Genomic DNA, 17,814 nt, shown 5'->3' with positions numbered 1-17,814 from the left:
TGTAGGCGAATGGTTGGCGATATAAACATGCATAAGTCTATATAGTGAATCAACAACGTATTTAACCAAATATATATCAACGATAAAAATTATATGATGGAATCTAGGTCTTGAAATATCATATTATCGTTAGATGATAAATATGATTTATATGATGATATCACTTATGAAAATAAAGCTAATGAAGTAAAAGATTAGTCCCAATAAAGCTTTGTTTATTGATTGAATTCAACAATATGATGGTTAATGTCACTTATCTAGTAGTAGATGCAGAGATGCTGTGATAACGCTCGGATGAGGTCGGCAATAGAGATAAGGGTCAGTCTTTTTTGGAGAGATAAGCCCCGAGGGCTTACATTGATATGAAAATCGGCTTCTGGTTCCTTTCGGATCGTTGGGAAACTGCTTTCTATGCCGACTATTCTGACAGCGCAGATATGCGGTTTAGGGTTTAGACACATTACACCTGCTACAAACAATCAATGATATCTCCCAGCAGACAACTCTGATTGAGATAAGGTCGGGTTTTCTGAAAATTTGATTTTTGGGGCAATCCGTGGATAGGTTGATCGTCATCTTATTCGTAGGACTTCACTGGTAAATCACATCACAAGGAGGTAGCTCAGATCTGTCTTCTCTTCCCTCTTATCTTGAAGCTTTTACCTTGTCATCGTCGAGTTTGGTCGATGTTATGGTGTTTAGAAGGTACTTTTTTTGTTGAAGTCCTCACAGACGACGCCAAAATTGTGTGTGTAAATCTCAACAGGATAAACTGGTAATTAAACGAGAAGGGGAAGAACAAGTTTTTTTTTATTAATCTCTAGAATTGAAATCTATTATTACAAGAAGTTTCTAACTAGTTTGAAGAAAAAATTAGTGTTTTTTCGAAGGTAACCAAATCTAGGGTTCTTCAAAGCCAAAATTGGGGATCCTTTGTTCCATGGCATATCTTCCTATTTATACCATAGGGTTCTTGTTTGAGAATTTGGCTTGCTTCCTCACTTTTCTCGTGAGAATCTTCAATAATTTCATATACTATGGATTCTCGAGTTATCTTCTGAGATTCGAGTCGATCCTCTTTTTCTCTTTGGTGTAGAATTTTTCGAGCTTACGGCTCTTGGATCTTTTAATGTGTAATTGATATATTTTTGGTTTAGCCGGGTTAAACAGAAGGTGATAAAAGCAGTACATACAATAGGGCCGACATAACCACCTAAGTCAAAGAGAACTAGGAAGGAAAACCGACAGATGAAGCCAAATCCAATTGTGATTAGGGTTAAAAGAATAAATAAAAAGCGTGAACAACGACAGACACGACACGATAATAAAAATGTAAATCTAAATTCTCACCCCCTTTCACCAACATCGAAATGAATTTTTCTAGCTAACGGGTGATCAACGACTAACAAAATTGTTCTTCAACTATTTCTGATATTAATCCATTGTAATTCGGAACATAAACCGAAATCTTTAGACTAATGAAATGTTGATTCTCCCGATTATTCCGTACATCTGTTACGTACGAACCGATTAAATTTTACCCAAACTTTTCATGGGTCAAACCACATTCTTTCTTTTTTTCACAAGAGAAATATTGTATTAAACATATCAAACCATACAAGGCCTAAAGAAAAGCATTCAAAGTGAATGATTACCGAAATGATTTAGACCCAAATAGGCCCATAGAGATTTCCTATAGAAGATGAAACTAGAATTTGTCTCTATCTCAAAACTAGAATTTGTCTCTATCTCAAACCATGCATCGTCAATTCGAGAAAAGCCAATATACGTGTTAGATGTGAAGTCTAAAAGTGAGCCGACTTCATCTTTTGCCGTCCGAGCATCGATTCTAGTGACGGAATCACCACCGATAATACTATCAACATAGATTCTTTTGATTTTCACTGGTGAAAAAGCAACCGAAGCTCCAATTAAGAAACAAATAGCTTAAAGCAATGATACTAAGCGACATAATCCACTTCTTTTCTTCAAATTAAAACTCAAATCTCTATATATATTTCTATAAATCGAAACTCAAAAGAGAGCGGATTGGATAAAAAGCAATAGAAATCGAGATTGCTATCACAGTTATCACCAACACATCTCAATGAAAATTATTAAAAGTAAACATAAACAAAGAAACATAATCTAACACCTGCACAAAACTGGCTGAAACCACCGAAAAGACAACATCGGAATTACAAAAAACCAAACCGGACATCATCGCATAGAAAGCCGACACATTTCGGAGACAACAGCCAACCCAACGATGCTACAGAGCCATCGTTGACGGAGAGAAAACTGGTTGACGTTGCTGAGGGAGCCAACGACGCCAGTGAAAAGCCAACCAATCACGGCTATAGTAGCTGGAGGATGTTAGATTGAAGCCGATTTAACAACCAGACGGCTTTGCCGGATTCACCGGACGACGGAAGAATTAAATTCTCTCTCTGAAATTTTTGAGAGGCCCCGGCTCTTAAAGCATCTCCAATGGAGGCTCTTAAGGAGTTCTTAGATTGGGTTCTTAACATAAAAAGCAAAAAAATAATAATCTAAAAGCCAAATTACAGTAAGAACCAATCCTTAAATAAGAGATTTAGAAATGTTAAGAACCCCATACGTGTAATCATCTGGTTGGGTGAGGATATTATGATAAAAAAAAATCATCACTGTGTTTTTCATTTATCTATCGCCTCTCTCTTGCTCGTGTCTCTCCGATGGCGAGCAGGTCTCACCATGTCTTTAGCTCCGAGCAGTTATCCATGTCTTTATCTCTGAGGAGTTATCCATGAGGTTGCTGATACTCAGATCGACAGGGCTGCTCTTTTAATTTTGCTTCCGCAAGTACAGTTGCAGCGCCTTCTTCTTTCTTCTCCTTCTCAATCTCTTCTTCCTCTGCTTTCTTCTTTTTTTGTTGCTTCGGAACTCAGATACATCTGATTTTGGTGTTCAAGTAAGGGTTTTTGGGAACCAGAATGTGAGCATTGATATGTATCTAATATGATGTAGGAATGGTAAATATGAGGAAGCATTGGAGAGGGTTGAGTCTGTGTTAGGTTCTAAACCAATTACTTTGTCCCAATACAACAAATTACATACACTTAAAAGTTAAAAGTTATAACTTTAAAACCCAGAATTTTTTTTTTAAGAACCCCTCATTGGTTCTACCATTGGAGAATGTATATCTTAAGAACTCTTCAAGAGTTTCTAAACTTTGAAATATCCAAAATTTAAAAGAAAAAAATTGCTAAATACCCTTCATAGGTTCTTACCATTGGTGATGGTCTTAACTTCTTGGTCAAACTACATTCAACCTCGTTTATTCTTATTCAAAGTCATAACTATTTTATTTCCAAAATACAATAAAACCTCTATAAATTAATACTTGATAAATAATTAACCTCTATATTAATAAATTTTCTGGTTTTGAGTTGGGACCAGTGTAAAAAGTCAAAAGTGAGACAAATCAATAAAATAATAAGATAATAAATTTTTCAAAAATCTTATGTAAACATATGGTCCAATCAATATAATAAATTAATAATTATATAAAATTTTCAATATATTATAAGAAATTAGGAAATATGACTCTAGTATTATTATTTTTTGAGAAATTGTTAAAAATGCCCCTTTTTCAATACCCCTTTTCAAAAATGCCCCCTTTGAGAGTCCATTTTTAAGTTTGCCCTCTTTTAATTTTTAATGACTATTTTACCCTTATTTGAAACAAAATTAGGTCCACAAAATACAAAATATTTTTTGGCGGGAAAAGTGATCCCGCAATTTTCTCGCCAAAACACTTGTAAAAACCTTTAAAAAACCTTGTAAAATTTTCCCGTAAAAATTTTTCCCGCCAAAAAATTTTCCCGCCAAAAAAATTTTTTGCGGGAAAAGTGATTCCGTAATTTTTTTTGCGAAATTTTTTTGGCGGGAAAATTTTTTGGCGGGAAAAATTTACAAGGAATATTCTAGCTGTTTTCCAAGGTATTTACAAGTGTTTTGTAAGGTTTTACAATGTATTTTAAAAGGTTTTACAAGGTACTTTTAAGGTTTTATAAGGTATTTCTAACTTGTAAAACCTTATAAAAAACTTGTAAAACCTTATAACTTGTAAAAACCTTATAAAATAGCTTGTAAAATCTTATAATATCTTATAAATACCTTATAAATACGTTGTAAAACCTTTTAAAATACATTGTAAAACCTTATAAATACCTTGTAAAAAACCTTTAAAATACCTTGTAAATTTTTGGCGGGAAAATTTTTCCCGCCAAAAATTTAACGCCAAAAAAATTGCGGAATCACTTTTCCCGCAAAAAAAATTTTTTGGCGGGAAAAAATTTTACGGGAAAATTTTACAAGGTATTTTAAAGGTTTTACAAATTTTTACAAGTGTTTTGGCGGGAAAAATTGGGGGATCACTTTTCCCGCCAAAAAGTATTTTGTATTTTGTGGACCTAATTTTGTTATATTTCCTTATATATTTATGATATCTTTTATTAAAAGAAGGGTAATTTAGTCATTTTGTACATAAAAGGGGTATTTTTAAAAATGGACATCCATAGGGGGCATTTTTGAAAAGGGGTATTGAAAAAGGGGCATTTTTGTGAGTCTCCCTTATTTTTTTTTTAAATTTACATTAGTTCTTGGTAGAGTTCATTTTTAATATTTTAATTGCATCTGAAATTTTTTGTGTTATTTTTTATACATAATTAGTGTTTTTAACTTGTAACTGGTTTAAAAAAGATATTGATTATAACTGTTTTTTTAGACAATTATTTTCAGTATTTATAAAATTAACCAAATATCTTTAGGGACTTTTGCAAAAATGCCACTTTTTCAATGCCACTTTTCAAAAATACCCCTTTTTAAAACCTTATAAAAATGTTCTTAAAAATATAAAATTTACCCAAATATATATGTAATATTATTAAAACATACACAAACTACATTTCTATGTATCTAAAATCTTATAAATACTTTATAAATACCTTATAAATGCATTTTACATACCTTTAAAAACCTTTAAAATATCTTGTAAAACCTTTGAAAAACCTTAAAAATCCTTTAAAATAACTTGTAAACCTTTAAAAACACCTTATAAAACTTTATAAATACTAGGATCGAGTCTTCAAGTAGTAGTTACAATCCATAAGTACCTTATAAACCTAATAAACCTTTATAAAAATTTCAGATTTAAAAAGGGGCATTTTTGAAAATGAACATCTAAAAGGGGCATTTTTGAAAAGGGACACACCAAAAGGAGTATTTTTAACAATTTCACATATCTTTATAAATTAATAAATTTATCGATAAATTAATACCTCTATAAATTAATAGAATTTCATGGTCCCGACATTATTGATTTATAGAAATTTTACTGTATATTAAAAATAAAGATGTAATTGCATACTGCTTAGTTGCCCAAGTCCAATCTCAAACTTTTATAACATCAGAAAATTCACAGATTTATTCCTATAACATCAGTGACAGTTTTACACGTTTCACGCTTCAAATATATTCCCAAAAGTCGGTAATACTGATTCGATTTTAGTAAAGAAAAAGTAAAGACTAAATATATATTATATGATTTGTAAGTCTTCCTACGTGTAGTCTTCTTCAATTTGTCCGCTCTTTTTCCTTTTTAGCGTTTAGGTTTCCTCTTCTTCTCCTCTGAATCCTTCAATTCTCGATTCTTGCTTCCTCAATTTCTCGATCTTCCTTCGGCGATCTGTGAGTCTCTTCTAGTCTCTGTCGAAATTATTTAGGGTTTCGGATTCTGGATTTTGGTTGTGTGCGATTTATCGTTGATCAAAATTATATGTGTGATCGTGTTTGCGGTTAAGGTGATCTCTGTTTCGATTTTGGTCTAATTCTTCTCAGAAATTGATCGTTTAAAGTTTTCTTACACAAACATGGTATCACGATATCAAAGGTTTTATGCCACTTAGGTTTTAATATCGTTACAGAACCAAACCGCCACATTGTTTTTTTTAGGGCATTATGAGGGCTTATATTGGTTAATTGCAGTATTAACAACTCCAATGTATTTGTTTGAGTGCTAGATAATTCGATTTTATATATTTGTCTATGATTTTTGAATACTAACAAGTTGAAATTTACTCGTTTTGTCGTTTTCTTGTCCTCATAATGTGTTTTCTGTGTTTCCAGTTGAGGAATTTCTCTGATCGTTTTTGTTTGTTTGTTAAGGTTAATCAAAGGAGTTCTTGGCCAAAGTCCATACATCTTAATGGAGGGAAATACTAACTGGAAGCCTAATGAACAAGGCGGAGACTCCGCTGCGAATAATGCTATTGATTGGAGATCACAACATGAGCCTGAATTACGGAAAAAGGTTCTTTCAAAAATGTAAGTCATTCTTTCAAGAGTTTCAGTTATATTATTTTCATGTTTCTTTTGTTGGACTTATTGTTCTTATTTGATTATTGACATTTATGAAAGAGAGAAAGGAGGTTTTCTTGGTCATGCTTTCGATGTGATCTTGTAGCTTGCACATGATAAAGATTCCTACATTACACCAGTAAATATTGCAACAGTTAAAGCATAAGAGTTGTGCATAAATGTTTATTATACTTCCTTATTAATGTGACATAACCTAACTTCAACCTTTCGCTGTTTTTAAGTTTTGCATATTCTTTAACCTCATTAGCTGCATGTAGGCTCTTTCTCACTAGGAGAATCTTGTTTACTCTCGCTTCTATTGGTGTTGTTTGGCACATATGTATACAATTGTTTCACAAAAGGATTGACATCATGTATCGTAAGTTCCGAAACTAACTAGGGTTTATTTTCTCTGTTTTGTATGCTTAGTGCAACACTTCCTCTAGAATATCAGTTATAACCAAACCTTCAACGTGTTATCATGTTTAGCGCAATCATTATCTAAGGTGTCTAGCTCAGGGACTTGAATGTTCTCATAGTAGGTACGGATTTTAGTCGAATTATTCAAACTGTCACTGATATTTTTTCTCATGTATGTGCAGAGTGGAAAAGTTGAAGGAATATTGTCCTACGCATGAAGAATATAAGATTATAGACATTGCTTCCAAATTTGAGGAGAAGTTTTATAGCATAGCCAACGATAAGGTGCTAAAATACAAATGGTTACCTTCTTTTACCTTGAGAATCTGAATTTGATATCTAACTACTTTGCCCCTTGCTATGTCTCAGCATGATTACATTCGGAAACTCAGTGAAAAGCTGCAATATATAGAGAAAACTTACAATGGGAAAATGGGTTCTTCTGTCAATAGAACCAATACTCGAGCTTCAGGTAATAAGTTTTGGTTTCAAAATGATATGTTTTAGCTTTGGATTAAAACTTGTATACAATTTTAGCTTAATAAAATTACTTACTAACGTTTTCCTTCTGTGTTTATCTGAATAGCAGCTCAAGTAGTTATGAATCAAGCGCAATCACTTCCCGCCTCGTTGCCATATACGCAGACTCCAACAAGCCAACAATGGTTACCACAAAACACCCAGAGCAATCTCAACATTCCTGGGTCTTCTGGTTTGCCAAGTCAGGCCCCTATAACCGTTTCAGGCGCTCAAAACGTGAACATTCACGTTGGTGAAGGCGTTCAGATAAATATTCTTCCCGGTTCTCAAAGACAAATGCAGGGAAGGCAACAGCTTCTTCCTCAGCAGCAACAGCATCAAATGAATCAAATCCAACATGGGAATTTGCGACCTTCGCACATTCAGCAACAAGTTCAGCCACCGCAGCAGCAGCATCATCCGCAAAGTCTGTTAAAACAACCTATTCAGCAGTCCATCCCTCAATCTTGTTTATCATCATCAAGCCAGCAAACTTCTATGCAACAAAACTCTCAATCACTGCCTAGACATCAGTTTCCGACACAGCGGGTCAGTTCTAGTCATCAACAACAGATGGTTCTGCCGTCCCAGGAACAGAAACGACAAGAACAAGAGCAACTCATTAGTCAACTGATGAATGTTCAGCAGAATCATCCAACATCACGACAAAACAACGGAGCGCAACAAGGATCTTTTCGGGTATCATCGTCTCAACAGAACAATAACCTCCAAAATATGCACCCGCAACGCCTTAATAATGCTTCAGCCTTGCCCTTACAACAGCAGCAAAATATGCCTCGAGGTCAACAAGTAGGACAATCTCAACCAATGATGTCACAACAATACCGAGCGCAACATCCCATGCAGCAGCTGCCTCAGAATAGAAGCTCACAGCAACATTTTGATTCTGTACAGAACAATACCAATCGGTTTCAAGAAGGAAGTTCGTTGCGCCAAACCCAAAACTTAACAGACCAACAGAACCAGCAACATCAATTACAGAGAGCACCTCTGGCAAATCCATCTAGTATGTTTCCTCTGTTACCAATTTGTGTGATAATGTTATTCTATGATTTTAGTTCTAATAATGTTTTATGGTAATGAAACTCTTTGTAGCATCTCAAGATTCTACAGGAAAGACGGTAAATGCCAATGCCGGGGACTGGCAGGAGGAGACTTATCAGAAGGTATCTTCGCTCGCCTTATTCAAACTTTTAAACATTTTCCTGTTTTAATAATGCCATTATGATACGTCTTGCAGATAAAACACCTGAAAGAGATGTATTTACCTGTTCTGAGTCTAATGCTCCAAAGAGTTAAGGAAAAATTGCGGCAGGTACTTCATTCATAAATCATAACCTAGTTGTTTCATTTCCGGGACAAGAAAGTTCTTGTATTTATTTCATGTCTCTTCTTAATCTCTTTTTGTTTCCAGGTTGAATCTCTTCCGCCACAGAAGTTGCAATCTCAGTCAATTGAAAAGCTAAAGGCGGGAAAATCGTCAATCGAACAACTTATATTTTTCTTAAATGTTCATAAGAGCACTGTATCAGAGAAGCATAGAGACAAGTTTAGTCTATTTGAGAACCACATATTGAAGTTTACCAAGAGTCATACCATGGTTCCGAGGCCAACGCAGCAGCAACAAGGGCAATTTCCTCCTTCTCAGAGCCACCAAACGGCATTGCAATCCCAAAGTCCTCAAGTCCATGTGTCGCAGTCTCTTGATAATGATCAAATGAGCTCGCGGCTGATGCCAATTAGCCAAACTGCGGCCTCGTCTTCGATAATGCCTCACTCGTTGCAGACAAGGCCTAAGCTGGAACCAAGAGATGAGAACAACATTATGGCTTCTTCAGGAAGTGTCATGTTACCTTCTGGTAAACAGAATCAGCAGGCCGTACAATCAAATATCAGTTTGGTTCAGTCGTTGCAGCAGCAGAAGCAATTCCATCATCGCCAAATGCAACCACAACAACAGTTACAACAACCACAACTAGCGAATCAGCAGCATCAAATACCGACATCACAACAGACAAATGAGATGAATGATGTGAGGATGAGGCAGAGGGTCAACATTAAAGCCGGGTTGCTTCAGCAACAAGTCTCATCTAGTCCGCGCCAGGCTCCAAAGCCACAGTCTAACGTTTCATCCCCTCAGATACATCACCACTCTTCTCCTCAGTTAGTTGACCAGCAGATTCTTCCTGCGGTTAACAAAACCGAAACTCCATTGATGTCTGGTGGCTCGCCTTTTGTTGCTCCATCTCCGATTCCCGGGGATCCTGAAATGCCTATTTCTGTTGAGTCTCCAGTTTCTGGTGTTGAAATAAAATCAACTTTAGATTCTTCTTCTAAACTTGGCACAGAGGAACATCCTCCGTTATCTGTTCCTCCCGAGCCAATCACGGAGCGGCCTATTGATCGACTGATAAAAGCGGTAAGTAAAGAAATCATAAACTGTATAGCATATCCAATTTACTGATCAAATTGTTGATATTTGTGACTTTTTTAGTTTCAAGCAGCATCACCAAAATCCTTGGCAGAATCTGTAAGTGAGATTAGCGCGGTCATCAGTATGGTTGACAGGTTTGCAGGATCATTCCATTCCGGTGGAGGATCACGAGCTGGTTTAGGCGAAGATTTGAGTGAGAGGACAAGAAACTTTTCGACACACGAAGAAACAAATCCGTCTAAAAGAATGAAGCGCTCAGTCAGCATTGTGCCGCGGGATATGTCATCACAAATTGATAGTTATGAACAGTTCAGTAGCCTTGAATCTGAAGTCGATTCCACAGCGTCATCTGGCTCAAAAGTTAACAATATTGCGGTAAAATCTACAGCCTGTAATTTCCTCTGTTTTATCGAACTACGAAAGCAAATGAAACATCGAAATAAGTCCATTTTGTTTTCAATCTTGCAGCATGGTTGTGCCCTTTTGCAAGAAATCAAAGAAACAAACGGGAGACTTGTCGAGACAGTGGTAGAGATATGCGATGAGGATGCTTCAGGAACAATCGTGACGTGTACTTATTCTCCTGTGGCTCTCAGTGCTACCTTCAAAGATCATTACAAGTCAGGAAAAATAGTAAGTCTCTCCAAACTTCTTCTTTTTCTCCCTATGTTCAGCTTTTTGATGTCTCCAATGTTTCATGCAGTCACAGATTCAACCGTTACGCTTACTAGTTCCTATGGATTATCCATTAAGTTCCCCGATACTTCTCGAGGATTTTCCCTTTGACACCAGGTATGAAACTTTCTTAGAAATCAATTAACAAGGGTTGGACAAAACATATAAGATCTTAAGGGTTTTTATCGCCGTGTTTTAGTGTACACAAGTATGAGGATCTATCGGCGAGAACCAGATCAAGGTTCAGTTTGTCCATGACGGAACTTTCAGAACCAGGGTCACTGAAAGAAATAGCTAAAACGTGGAATGATTGTGCGAGAGCGACAATGGTTGAGTACGCAGAGCGACATGGTGGAGGCACTTTCAGCTCCAAGTACGGTGCTTGGGAAACTGTTCTAAGAGCTTCATGAACACTTCTTTTCTCACTCCCTTGCTCACAGTTCTGGATAAGGTCTGGAGACTTTGTACAGACCTTGTGGCCCAAGTTAGGTTTTCTTACTTCCCTTGCGATAGAAGTAACATTTATATGTATGATTTTTGGTTAGTGCTGCATTATGTTTCCAAGTGAGTGCCTCAAGTTTTCTTCTTGTACATATTTTAACTAGACATTATTCTCAATTGTTTCGAAACCGATAGTATAATAAAATATCTTGAATTTCTAGGTGCAAAGCCTTTTTATCTTAACGTATTATATTGATATAGAATATATCTAATCTTTTTTACTATGTCAAGACTTTCACAATAAAGTTTTAAATAAAAATACTATTCAACGGCTTTTTTTGTATGAAGAAAAAAACAAAGCAGTTTAGTGATCCAACCTTTTTAAAAACAGAGCACGTTTGAAACAATTTTAAAAACAAAGCAGTTTAGTGATCCAACCTTTTTATTTTAAAATACTTTTACTTATTTGTATTTTATTATAAACTTATAATTGTTTACGAAGGTTATATAATTCAAAAGATTATATGCAATATAAAGGAAAATATTGTAATGAGCTTATTAAGATAGAAATAAACTAAGGACTTGAATAACTCATGAAGAGCTTTATTGTGCAAAGAAAGTAAAGAAAGGGAAAGCTCTTAAGATTGTCACCAAGATCAAATGATTCTTAATTTGATTTCATAACAGGTAAAAGAGTAGAGTTGTTTTGAGACAATTAGTTAACACATTGATGTTCATTACAAAAGACTATATATACGAACCTACTTAGATCTAATGGGCTTGTGTAGGGCTTTACAAATATCATAAACTCATATTCTTGGTTTTGTTATGAGTGCTCTAATAAAAATCGCTATCTAAACCAAACCGAAACGAGTTTTTGTACGGACAACCTAACTAAATTAATGAAACCATGCCAATCGACTTTCTGTTTGGTTATGTTCGGTAGGCTTACCTCTTAACCAAATTACCCGAAAAATGGACTAGTCAAGCCGAACTGAACCGTTCGGTCTAAAGTCACATGCCTAGTTCTTATATCAAGACATGAACCGTGCGTGGACCAGTTTGGGATTGCCACTATCAAACTTGCTTAGCAACAACATGTGAACCATAGTTCACTTATTTGATTTTTTAAAGCGATTTGGGACACATGTTTCAACCTTTTATTTAGAGATACATTATAAACGAGGATCTGAAACATTAATTCATGATAAGGTAATAAGATTTAGTTGTCCTCTTGAGAGAAGAAACGGTTGAGTGAAGGCATCACTTGAGGTTGACGGGTCCTTAGATACTTGCGAAAATTGTGTTGTGCATATTTTTCTCCTTCGTCTTCGTTTTCAAGAATTCCCATTTTTCTATGCTCTTTATTTATTCTGTCAAATGTTTTATAAAACAACAAGCATTTGTAAATTTACTATACATTTTTGCAGCAGTTTTTGGGATACCCAAATCAGGTCAAATTTATTTAATTTTGACCCGGAAATCTTCAATCGGATCTTTCCTTAAATTTTGGCAAAATTAAAAAACGAAAATAATTAATAAAATCTAAAATATATATACTTTCTCAACTAATTACTATATTTAAACGCTTTATTTATGATATATTCTCCACGATTTTTATAGATAAAGAAATCAAATATGATGATTTAATGCTAATATAACAAATTTGCACTAATTTCCTAAAACCTCTCTACCTAATTTAAACATAAATATATGATTCTTATTTCACTTTTATTTGATCTTATATTTATATTATTTTAAATTATTATAAAATATATAAATAGTTAGTAAATTTTAGTTTTTTTTTCTGCATATGTTACAATTCAAATTTTTTAAAACGGACATATATTACTCAATCGATGAATAAAAATATGTGTAATCTATATTAACATTTTTAAGAACAAATTGAGCATTTAATCATGTCGTTATTTTATTCAGACCCGAAATTGAGTCATTCGGATCTTTCTTTAATTTTTACAATTATCTAAAATGGGACAGTATATCACGGGTGAAATCCTAATTAGTATTTTAAGATACAATTATAAATTGTTTTTACGGGTTGGTCCAAAAACACACACTAATTTAAAAATATACATGGAAACTATTTGAAAGCAACTTTCAAATTAACTCGAATTATATGACATTAAAATAAAAGTGTTATTAAAAAAATAACAAAATGATGTTTAATTTCATTTTAGACTATATGGTTGGACGGGTTGGGTCAATATTAATACGAGACAATATACCACAGGTGAAATCCCATAAATAACAAATCAAAATACAATTATACAATCTTAAACAACACTAAACAAAACAAATACAACTTAAAATTTTTTATTTTAGATACAACGCATGTTACCCGCGGTATACAACAAAAAATATTATACACAATAAATTCATCAATTTATAAAAATAAAAAAATCAAATAATTAACCCGCGGTGTACCGCGGGTCATATCCTAGTATATAAATATTAAAATAGTTACTTTAGTCATAAATTAATTATATTAAAGTTCGAATACGATTAAACTTATTGTTGTTGTCCACCTATAACAAGTACGTACCTCAGTTAATTAAGGAAAATGGTTATCCATTTTTCATTTTTGACAATGTAATTAAACATCTTTCATGACATGCGTTTTACTAAACTACATATTAAGAAAAGTAACATATATTTACCATAAAATAATGAATTCGACGAAGACAAGACTAACCTGCAGTCAGGGTTTAACAATGCGTTTCTTGTGAGTTGGAACACAACCATAGTTGTCACAAATCCCATTGCTCCAAGAAGAGGGTATACCTAAATTGTTCGTTTAATTTATATTAAAAAAAATAAATCAATGTATCGGTATTTTACTATTCTTATCATAAAACCAAATATATTTGATTATCCTCTTTATATATATATCAATCGCACTTTTAGAATAACATATCATGATGTGTTGTCCAAATCAGAAAAAAAAAAAAATTACAAAAGTAAAACCAGCAAATTCATCTGGTTCTGGAAAAATATGCTAAACAATCCGGTCATAATATTAAAATAGCCGTAACAATTTGATTTTATGTTAAAGCTAAACTAAGATTAGATTAATTTCTTTATTTCTCACCTTAGTTATAATAATTATTTGATCATGGGAATGTTTGCATATTTTATAAAATAATTTTTCCTAACCTCAGGTCTCACCCAACGCCCCATGTCAGTTGATCCTTTCTACTCCGTAGCTAGAAAACCTTCAGGAAAATAATCAATATAATTTTTTTTTATATAGTTTTGTTATGTGTAAGAAATGAGAATCAATACGTATATGGTATATATAGTGTAGAGATATGACATTCTAATAGAAAAGTCCATGCCCTCATAATTGAAATTTAAAAACCCACTGACTTCTTCCTGTGGGCTGATGTTCTTGATTCTGCTTATTGGTTCAATTTGTAATTTGTAACGTTAAATATTATTTATTACTATGAAATTGTTGTTTATTTCAATTCTGTGCGAAGTCTTTACTATTTAAGAAATGCAACTATTTTTAATAAAAACATGTTTCATACTATTTCTATTTAATGAAGTAATTAATCTATTATTATTTTTTTGTCATCCAAAATTAATTATAACTCAAGAGCAATTTCTGAAGAATGTTGTTTACATAGGTGATATGAAGCGATTCGGTGCTAATTTTGCGTGCCAGATTGTCCGCTATTACATTCCCACAACGAGATATTAAAGATAAAAAAAATTGTAAGAACTATTTTTTGTTACTCTGAAATTCTTCTGAATACAATGAATTGCTTTCAAAGTTTTGATTTTTTACCACTATCCCAAATCTGTGGGTGCCTGGGTGGCTCAGCCTTCTCAAAATTTTCTTCTCTCTTTCTTTTCTTCGGTTTGACCCATTGTTTGAAAAATCGCTAGGCGCTAGTCGGGCGCTCGGCATGGGCCTAGCGATTAATCGGAAAATCGGATTAAAATCGGGGATTAATCGGGGATTAGTTTTAGGGTTATTTTAATATTTTTAAAATATATTAATCCAATATTGTAAAAATTTATGATTTTTATAATAATTTGAACACAAATTATTGTAAAACATCACAAACTCTCCATTCAAATGATTGAATAACAAAAATAAAAAGTTTTTTATACTTGCAATCTAAAAAATAATCGGGGTATATAAGATTAGGCGGGAAGTAATCGGATTAGGCGGAGAATAATCGGATTACTGATTTTTTAGGGGATTAGTCATTAATCGAGGCGGATAGGGTGGGTCTAGCGATTAAGCGGGGAGTAATCGGGGCTAGACAGGGATTTTTAGAACAGGGGTTTGACCTATCATTTTATTTTAAATTTGACGAGTCAATCAATTTTTTCGTATATTCGACCAAACAAAAAAAAGATGCTTGAGGGTGCAGTGATATAGTAGCATTAAATTCGTTATAGTAGTAGGCCCAGTATAAATGGGTGGAGTAGAAATCAGTGGATCCTAGATCCATTTATTTTGTACAGACTTTATGATATAAAGGATCCACTGATTTTGTACAGACTTTATGATATAAAATAAAGGATAGTAATGTTTTATTCTTTTCTTATTGATCCACTTGGCATTGTAATTTTTAAAAAATTTATTTTCAATTAAACCATAAATAATTTTTTTTTTTTTTTTTTTTTTTTTTTTTTTTTTTTTTTTTTTTGTCAAAACACTTGCTTTCATTCATCCAAACAAGAACAAGTACAAAAAGAAGGATTTAAGTGATCCAAAGTTTAAAGTGGTACAATAGAAGACATTCCCCAATGCCATAAGAAGATAGATAAAGTTCATCGATTTTGAAACCAAGAGAGCTGTGAGGCAAGAGCTTGGGAGCACATTGACACATGTGAGATCATGGTTAATCGAGAGATCATCCTCGAAAGATTCGAAGGACGAGAGAATGGTCACGGTCATGAGACTTTGTGACGTTGATGAAAGAATCGATGCATTGATTCTCGCCGGAGCAAGATGAACTACCCAAAGTAGCGCGACAACAAAGATTCGGAAGACTATGGTGATGTAGTCGATTGAGGATTGCTTTACAACCAAAGCATAAGGTTTAGATCTCTTCGAGAATTCGCAGAATAACCTTTGAAGCATAAGATCCAGGTGATGGGGACATGTGAAGTTAAAGCCAGGATTCATAAAGTGATAGGTGTAAAACTGTAACGAAACAGGTGGATCCTCTCTCACATGGATACCTTGTCCATGGAGATTAAGCATTCCACACAAAGCTTGTCTTAGGTTTGACACATGAAGAAGATAAACATACCATGATAGGGTCCAGGCATTCGAGGAGTTGGCAAAAGGGTGGTGATTGAAGTCGCTATATAGAATTGTCAAGGAATGACTATTGGCCAAATAGCTACCAAGACCATAAGCAATTCGTTGGCCGTTTGAATTCATGGCTAATGTATCATGAGACTTCAAAAATTTGTGAGCAATAACAATCAAGTAGTGCTTCTGGTCGATATATGAAATTGTGGGAGAGTGGTACTTAGGTATAGAACTTCCAAGACCACTTTCAAGCCTCCGATAATTTAGATTCGGGATCAAAATACCAGAGTTCCTTAAGCTTTTAGAATTCACACCCATAGATGAAGATGTTACCAGGATTTGTAGATGTTGAAAGTAAAACCCGAACAATGGAAGTGATTTCTCCAATCGATGGTGTCCTCGGCCATACGAAGTGAGAGAACGACACGACTCTTGTTTAAGGCTCGACAAAGTGAAAAGAGTAGCAGACCTAGGCTTGTTGAACAATGAAGTTGGTTCACATCTCATGGGCTTGGGTCCTCTAAAGCTTGTTGGGCCAAAATTAAATGCAAGGTCCACCAAAGGAAAACCTAGTTTCTCTTTGGCTAACCGAGGTGGTGGTTGAGTTCGACGGCCGAACTCGTGAACCATTCGAGGAGATCAGGAAACGTCGCGATCTTGCTACCTCATGGGACATCGTTTAAAGCTCAAATAGCAATTAATGATAAACACGAAGCAAGAGAGCACCTCGCGTTACCCAAGTGGTCTTAGCCCGAATGAAGTTACCACAGAGATTGAAATTGATCCCAAATTTCCGGATCGAAAAGTAAAAATCGGTACTTCTTTGGGTTCAGAAATCAAAGATCAATTGGTAACTTTTCTAAAAGAAAATAAACATACTTTCGCCTGGTCGGCAAAAGATATGCCCGGAATCGACAAAAGTATTATCACCCATGATTTAAATGTCGATCCCAGTTTTAAACCAATAAAACAAAAAAGAAGAAAACTTGGTCCTGACCGAGCACAAGCGGTCAATGACGAAGTTGATAAACTTTTAGAAATTGGTTCTATCAGAGAAGTGAAATATCCGGACTGGTTAGCAAATCCCGTGGTAGTCAAAAAGAAAAATGGAAAGTGGAGAGTATGTGTCGATTTCACTGACATTAACAAAGCATGTCCAAAAGACAGCTTTCCCCTCCCTCATATCGATCGGCTCGTAGAATCAACGGCCGGAAACGAACTCTTAACATTTATGGATGCATTTTCTGGATATAATCAGATCATGATGAATCTCGAAGATGAAGAGAAAACATCCTTCATAACAGATAGAGGAATCTACTGTTATAAAATTATGCCATTCGGTTTAAAAAATGCTGGGGCAACATACCAACGTTTAGTTAACAAAATGTTTGCAGAACAGTTGGGAAAAACGATGGAAGTTTATATAGATGACATGCTCGTAAAATCTCTTAAGAAATCCGAGCACATCACACATCTCGAACAGTGTTTCAAAATTCTGAACGAGTTCAGAATGAAATTAAATCCAGCTAAATGTTCATTTGGCGTGCCTTCCGGAGAATTCCTGGGGTACATAGTCACGGAACGAGGAATAGAAGCAAATCCT

General features: G+C 34.5%; 4 protein-coding genes across 7 annotated transcripts; 1 reads left to right on the top strand and 3 right to left on the bottom strand.

The window, feature by feature from the left end:
• Window positions 1-1,662: 1,662 nt before the first annotated feature.
• Window positions 1,663-2,618, bottom strand: LOC110228295. Its single transcript, XM_021025121.1, has 3 exons — window positions 2,614-2,618; window positions 2,406-2,523; window positions 1,663-2,272 (listed from the first exon to the last, which is right to left on the bottom strand). Exons 1-3 carry the CDS (start codon window positions 2,616-2,618, stop codon window positions 2,105-2,107), a joined length of 291 nt encoding a protein of 96 aa, XP_020880780.1. The 3' UTR covers window positions 1,663-2,104.
• A 2,962-nt stretch (window positions 2,619-5,580) lies between these two features.
• LOC9311595 (probable mediator of RNA polymerase II transcription subunit 15c) lies at window positions 5,581-11,149 on the top strand. 4 transcript variants are annotated; one of them, XM_021026950.1, is made up of 12 exons: window positions 5,581-5,733; window positions 6,211-6,369; window positions 7,005-7,107; window positions 7,192-7,294; window positions 7,409-8,368; window positions 8,458-8,528; window positions 8,603-8,677; window positions 8,777-9,781; window positions 9,857-10,171; window positions 10,265-10,429; window positions 10,500-10,588; window positions 10,671-11,149. In XM_021026950.1, exons 2-12 carry the CDS (start codon window positions 6,251-6,253, stop codon window positions 10,879-10,881), a joined length of 3,216 nt encoding a protein of 1,071 aa, XP_020882609.1. In that variant the 5' UTR covers window positions 5,581-5,733; window positions 6,211-6,250; the 3' UTR covers window positions 10,882-11,149. The 4 variants fall into 4 exon arrangements, with proteins under 4 accessions (XP_020882609.1, XP_020882610.1, XP_020882608.1 ...); XM_021026951.1 differs by having other exon boundaries at window positions 5,581-5,846; window positions 7,412-8,368; XM_021026949.1 differs by having other exon boundaries at window positions 5,581-5,846.
• Window positions 11,150-12,049: 900 nt separating this feature from the next.
• LOC9311594 lies at window positions 12,050-14,409 on the bottom strand. The gene is made up of 3 exons (XM_002875480.2): window positions 14,087-14,409; window positions 13,626-13,714; window positions 12,050-12,285 (listed from the first exon to the last, which is right to left on the bottom strand). Exons 1-3 carry the CDS (start codon window positions 14,108-14,110, stop codon window positions 12,135-12,137), a joined length of 264 nt encoding a protein of 87 aa, XP_002875526.1. The 5' UTR covers window positions 14,111-14,409; the 3' UTR covers window positions 12,050-12,134.
• Window positions 14,410-15,616: 1,207 nt separating this feature from the next.
• On the bottom strand, window positions 15,617-16,781 carry LOC9313272. The gene is made up of 2 exons (XM_021026061.1): window positions 16,207-16,781; window positions 15,617-16,023 (listed from the first exon to the last, which is right to left on the bottom strand). Exons 1-2 carry the CDS (start codon window positions 16,716-16,718, stop codon window positions 15,618-15,620), a joined length of 918 nt encoding a protein of 305 aa, XP_020881720.1. The 5' UTR covers window positions 16,719-16,781; the 3' UTR covers window position 15,617.
• Window positions 16,782-17,814: the final 1,033 nt, after the last annotated feature.

The sequence above is a fragment of the Arabidopsis lyrata genome, assembly GCF_000004255.2.
Source record: "Arabidopsis lyrata subsp. lyrata unplaced genomic scaffold ARALYscaffold_5, whole genome shotgun sequence".
NCBI lineage: Eukaryota > Viridiplantae > Streptophyta > Magnoliopsida > Brassicales > Brassicaceae > Arabidopsis > Arabidopsis lyrata.
The sequence above is the reverse complement of the archived record's forward strand: the minus strand, read 5'-3'. Positions and strand labels throughout refer to the sequence as shown.

Coding starts and splice junctions, on each gene's coding strand:
- LOC9313272 (XM_021026061.1), bottom strand. CDS start 16,718: ATGAGATGTGAACCAACTTCATTGTTCAACAAGCCTAGGTCTGCTACT. Junction 16,024..16,206: donor AATGCCTGGACCCTATCATG/GTATGTTTATCT, acceptor TATGCTTCAAAG/GTTATTCTGCGAATTCTCGA.
- LOC9311595 (XM_021026950.1), top strand. CDS start 6,251: ATGGAGGGAAATACTAACTGGAAGCCTAATGAACAAGGCGGAGACTCC. Junction 6,370..7,004: donor AAAAAGGTTCTTTCAAAAAT/GTAAGTCATTCT, acceptor ATGTATGTGCAG/AGTGGAAAAGTTGAAGGAAT. Junction 9,782..9,856: donor TTGATCGACTGATAAAAGCG/GTAAGTAAAGAA, acceptor TGACTTTTTTAG/TTTCAAGCAGCATCACCAAA.
- LOC110228295 (XM_021025121.1), bottom strand. Junction 2,273..2,405: donor CCGGTGAATCCGGCAAAGCC/GTCTGGTTGTTA, acceptor ATGGCTCTGTAG/CATCGTTGGGTTGGCTGTTG.
- LOC9311594 (XM_002875480.2), bottom strand. CDS start 14,110: ATGGGGCGTTGGGTGAGACCTGAG. Junction 13,715..14,086: donor GGCGTTGGGTGAGACCTGAG/GTTAGGAAAAAT, acceptor CGAACAATTTAG/GTATACCCTCTTCTTGGAGC. Junction 12,286..13,625: donor TTGTTAAACCCTGACTGCAG/GTTAGTCTTGTC, acceptor AACATTTGACAG/AATAAATAAAGAGCATAGAA.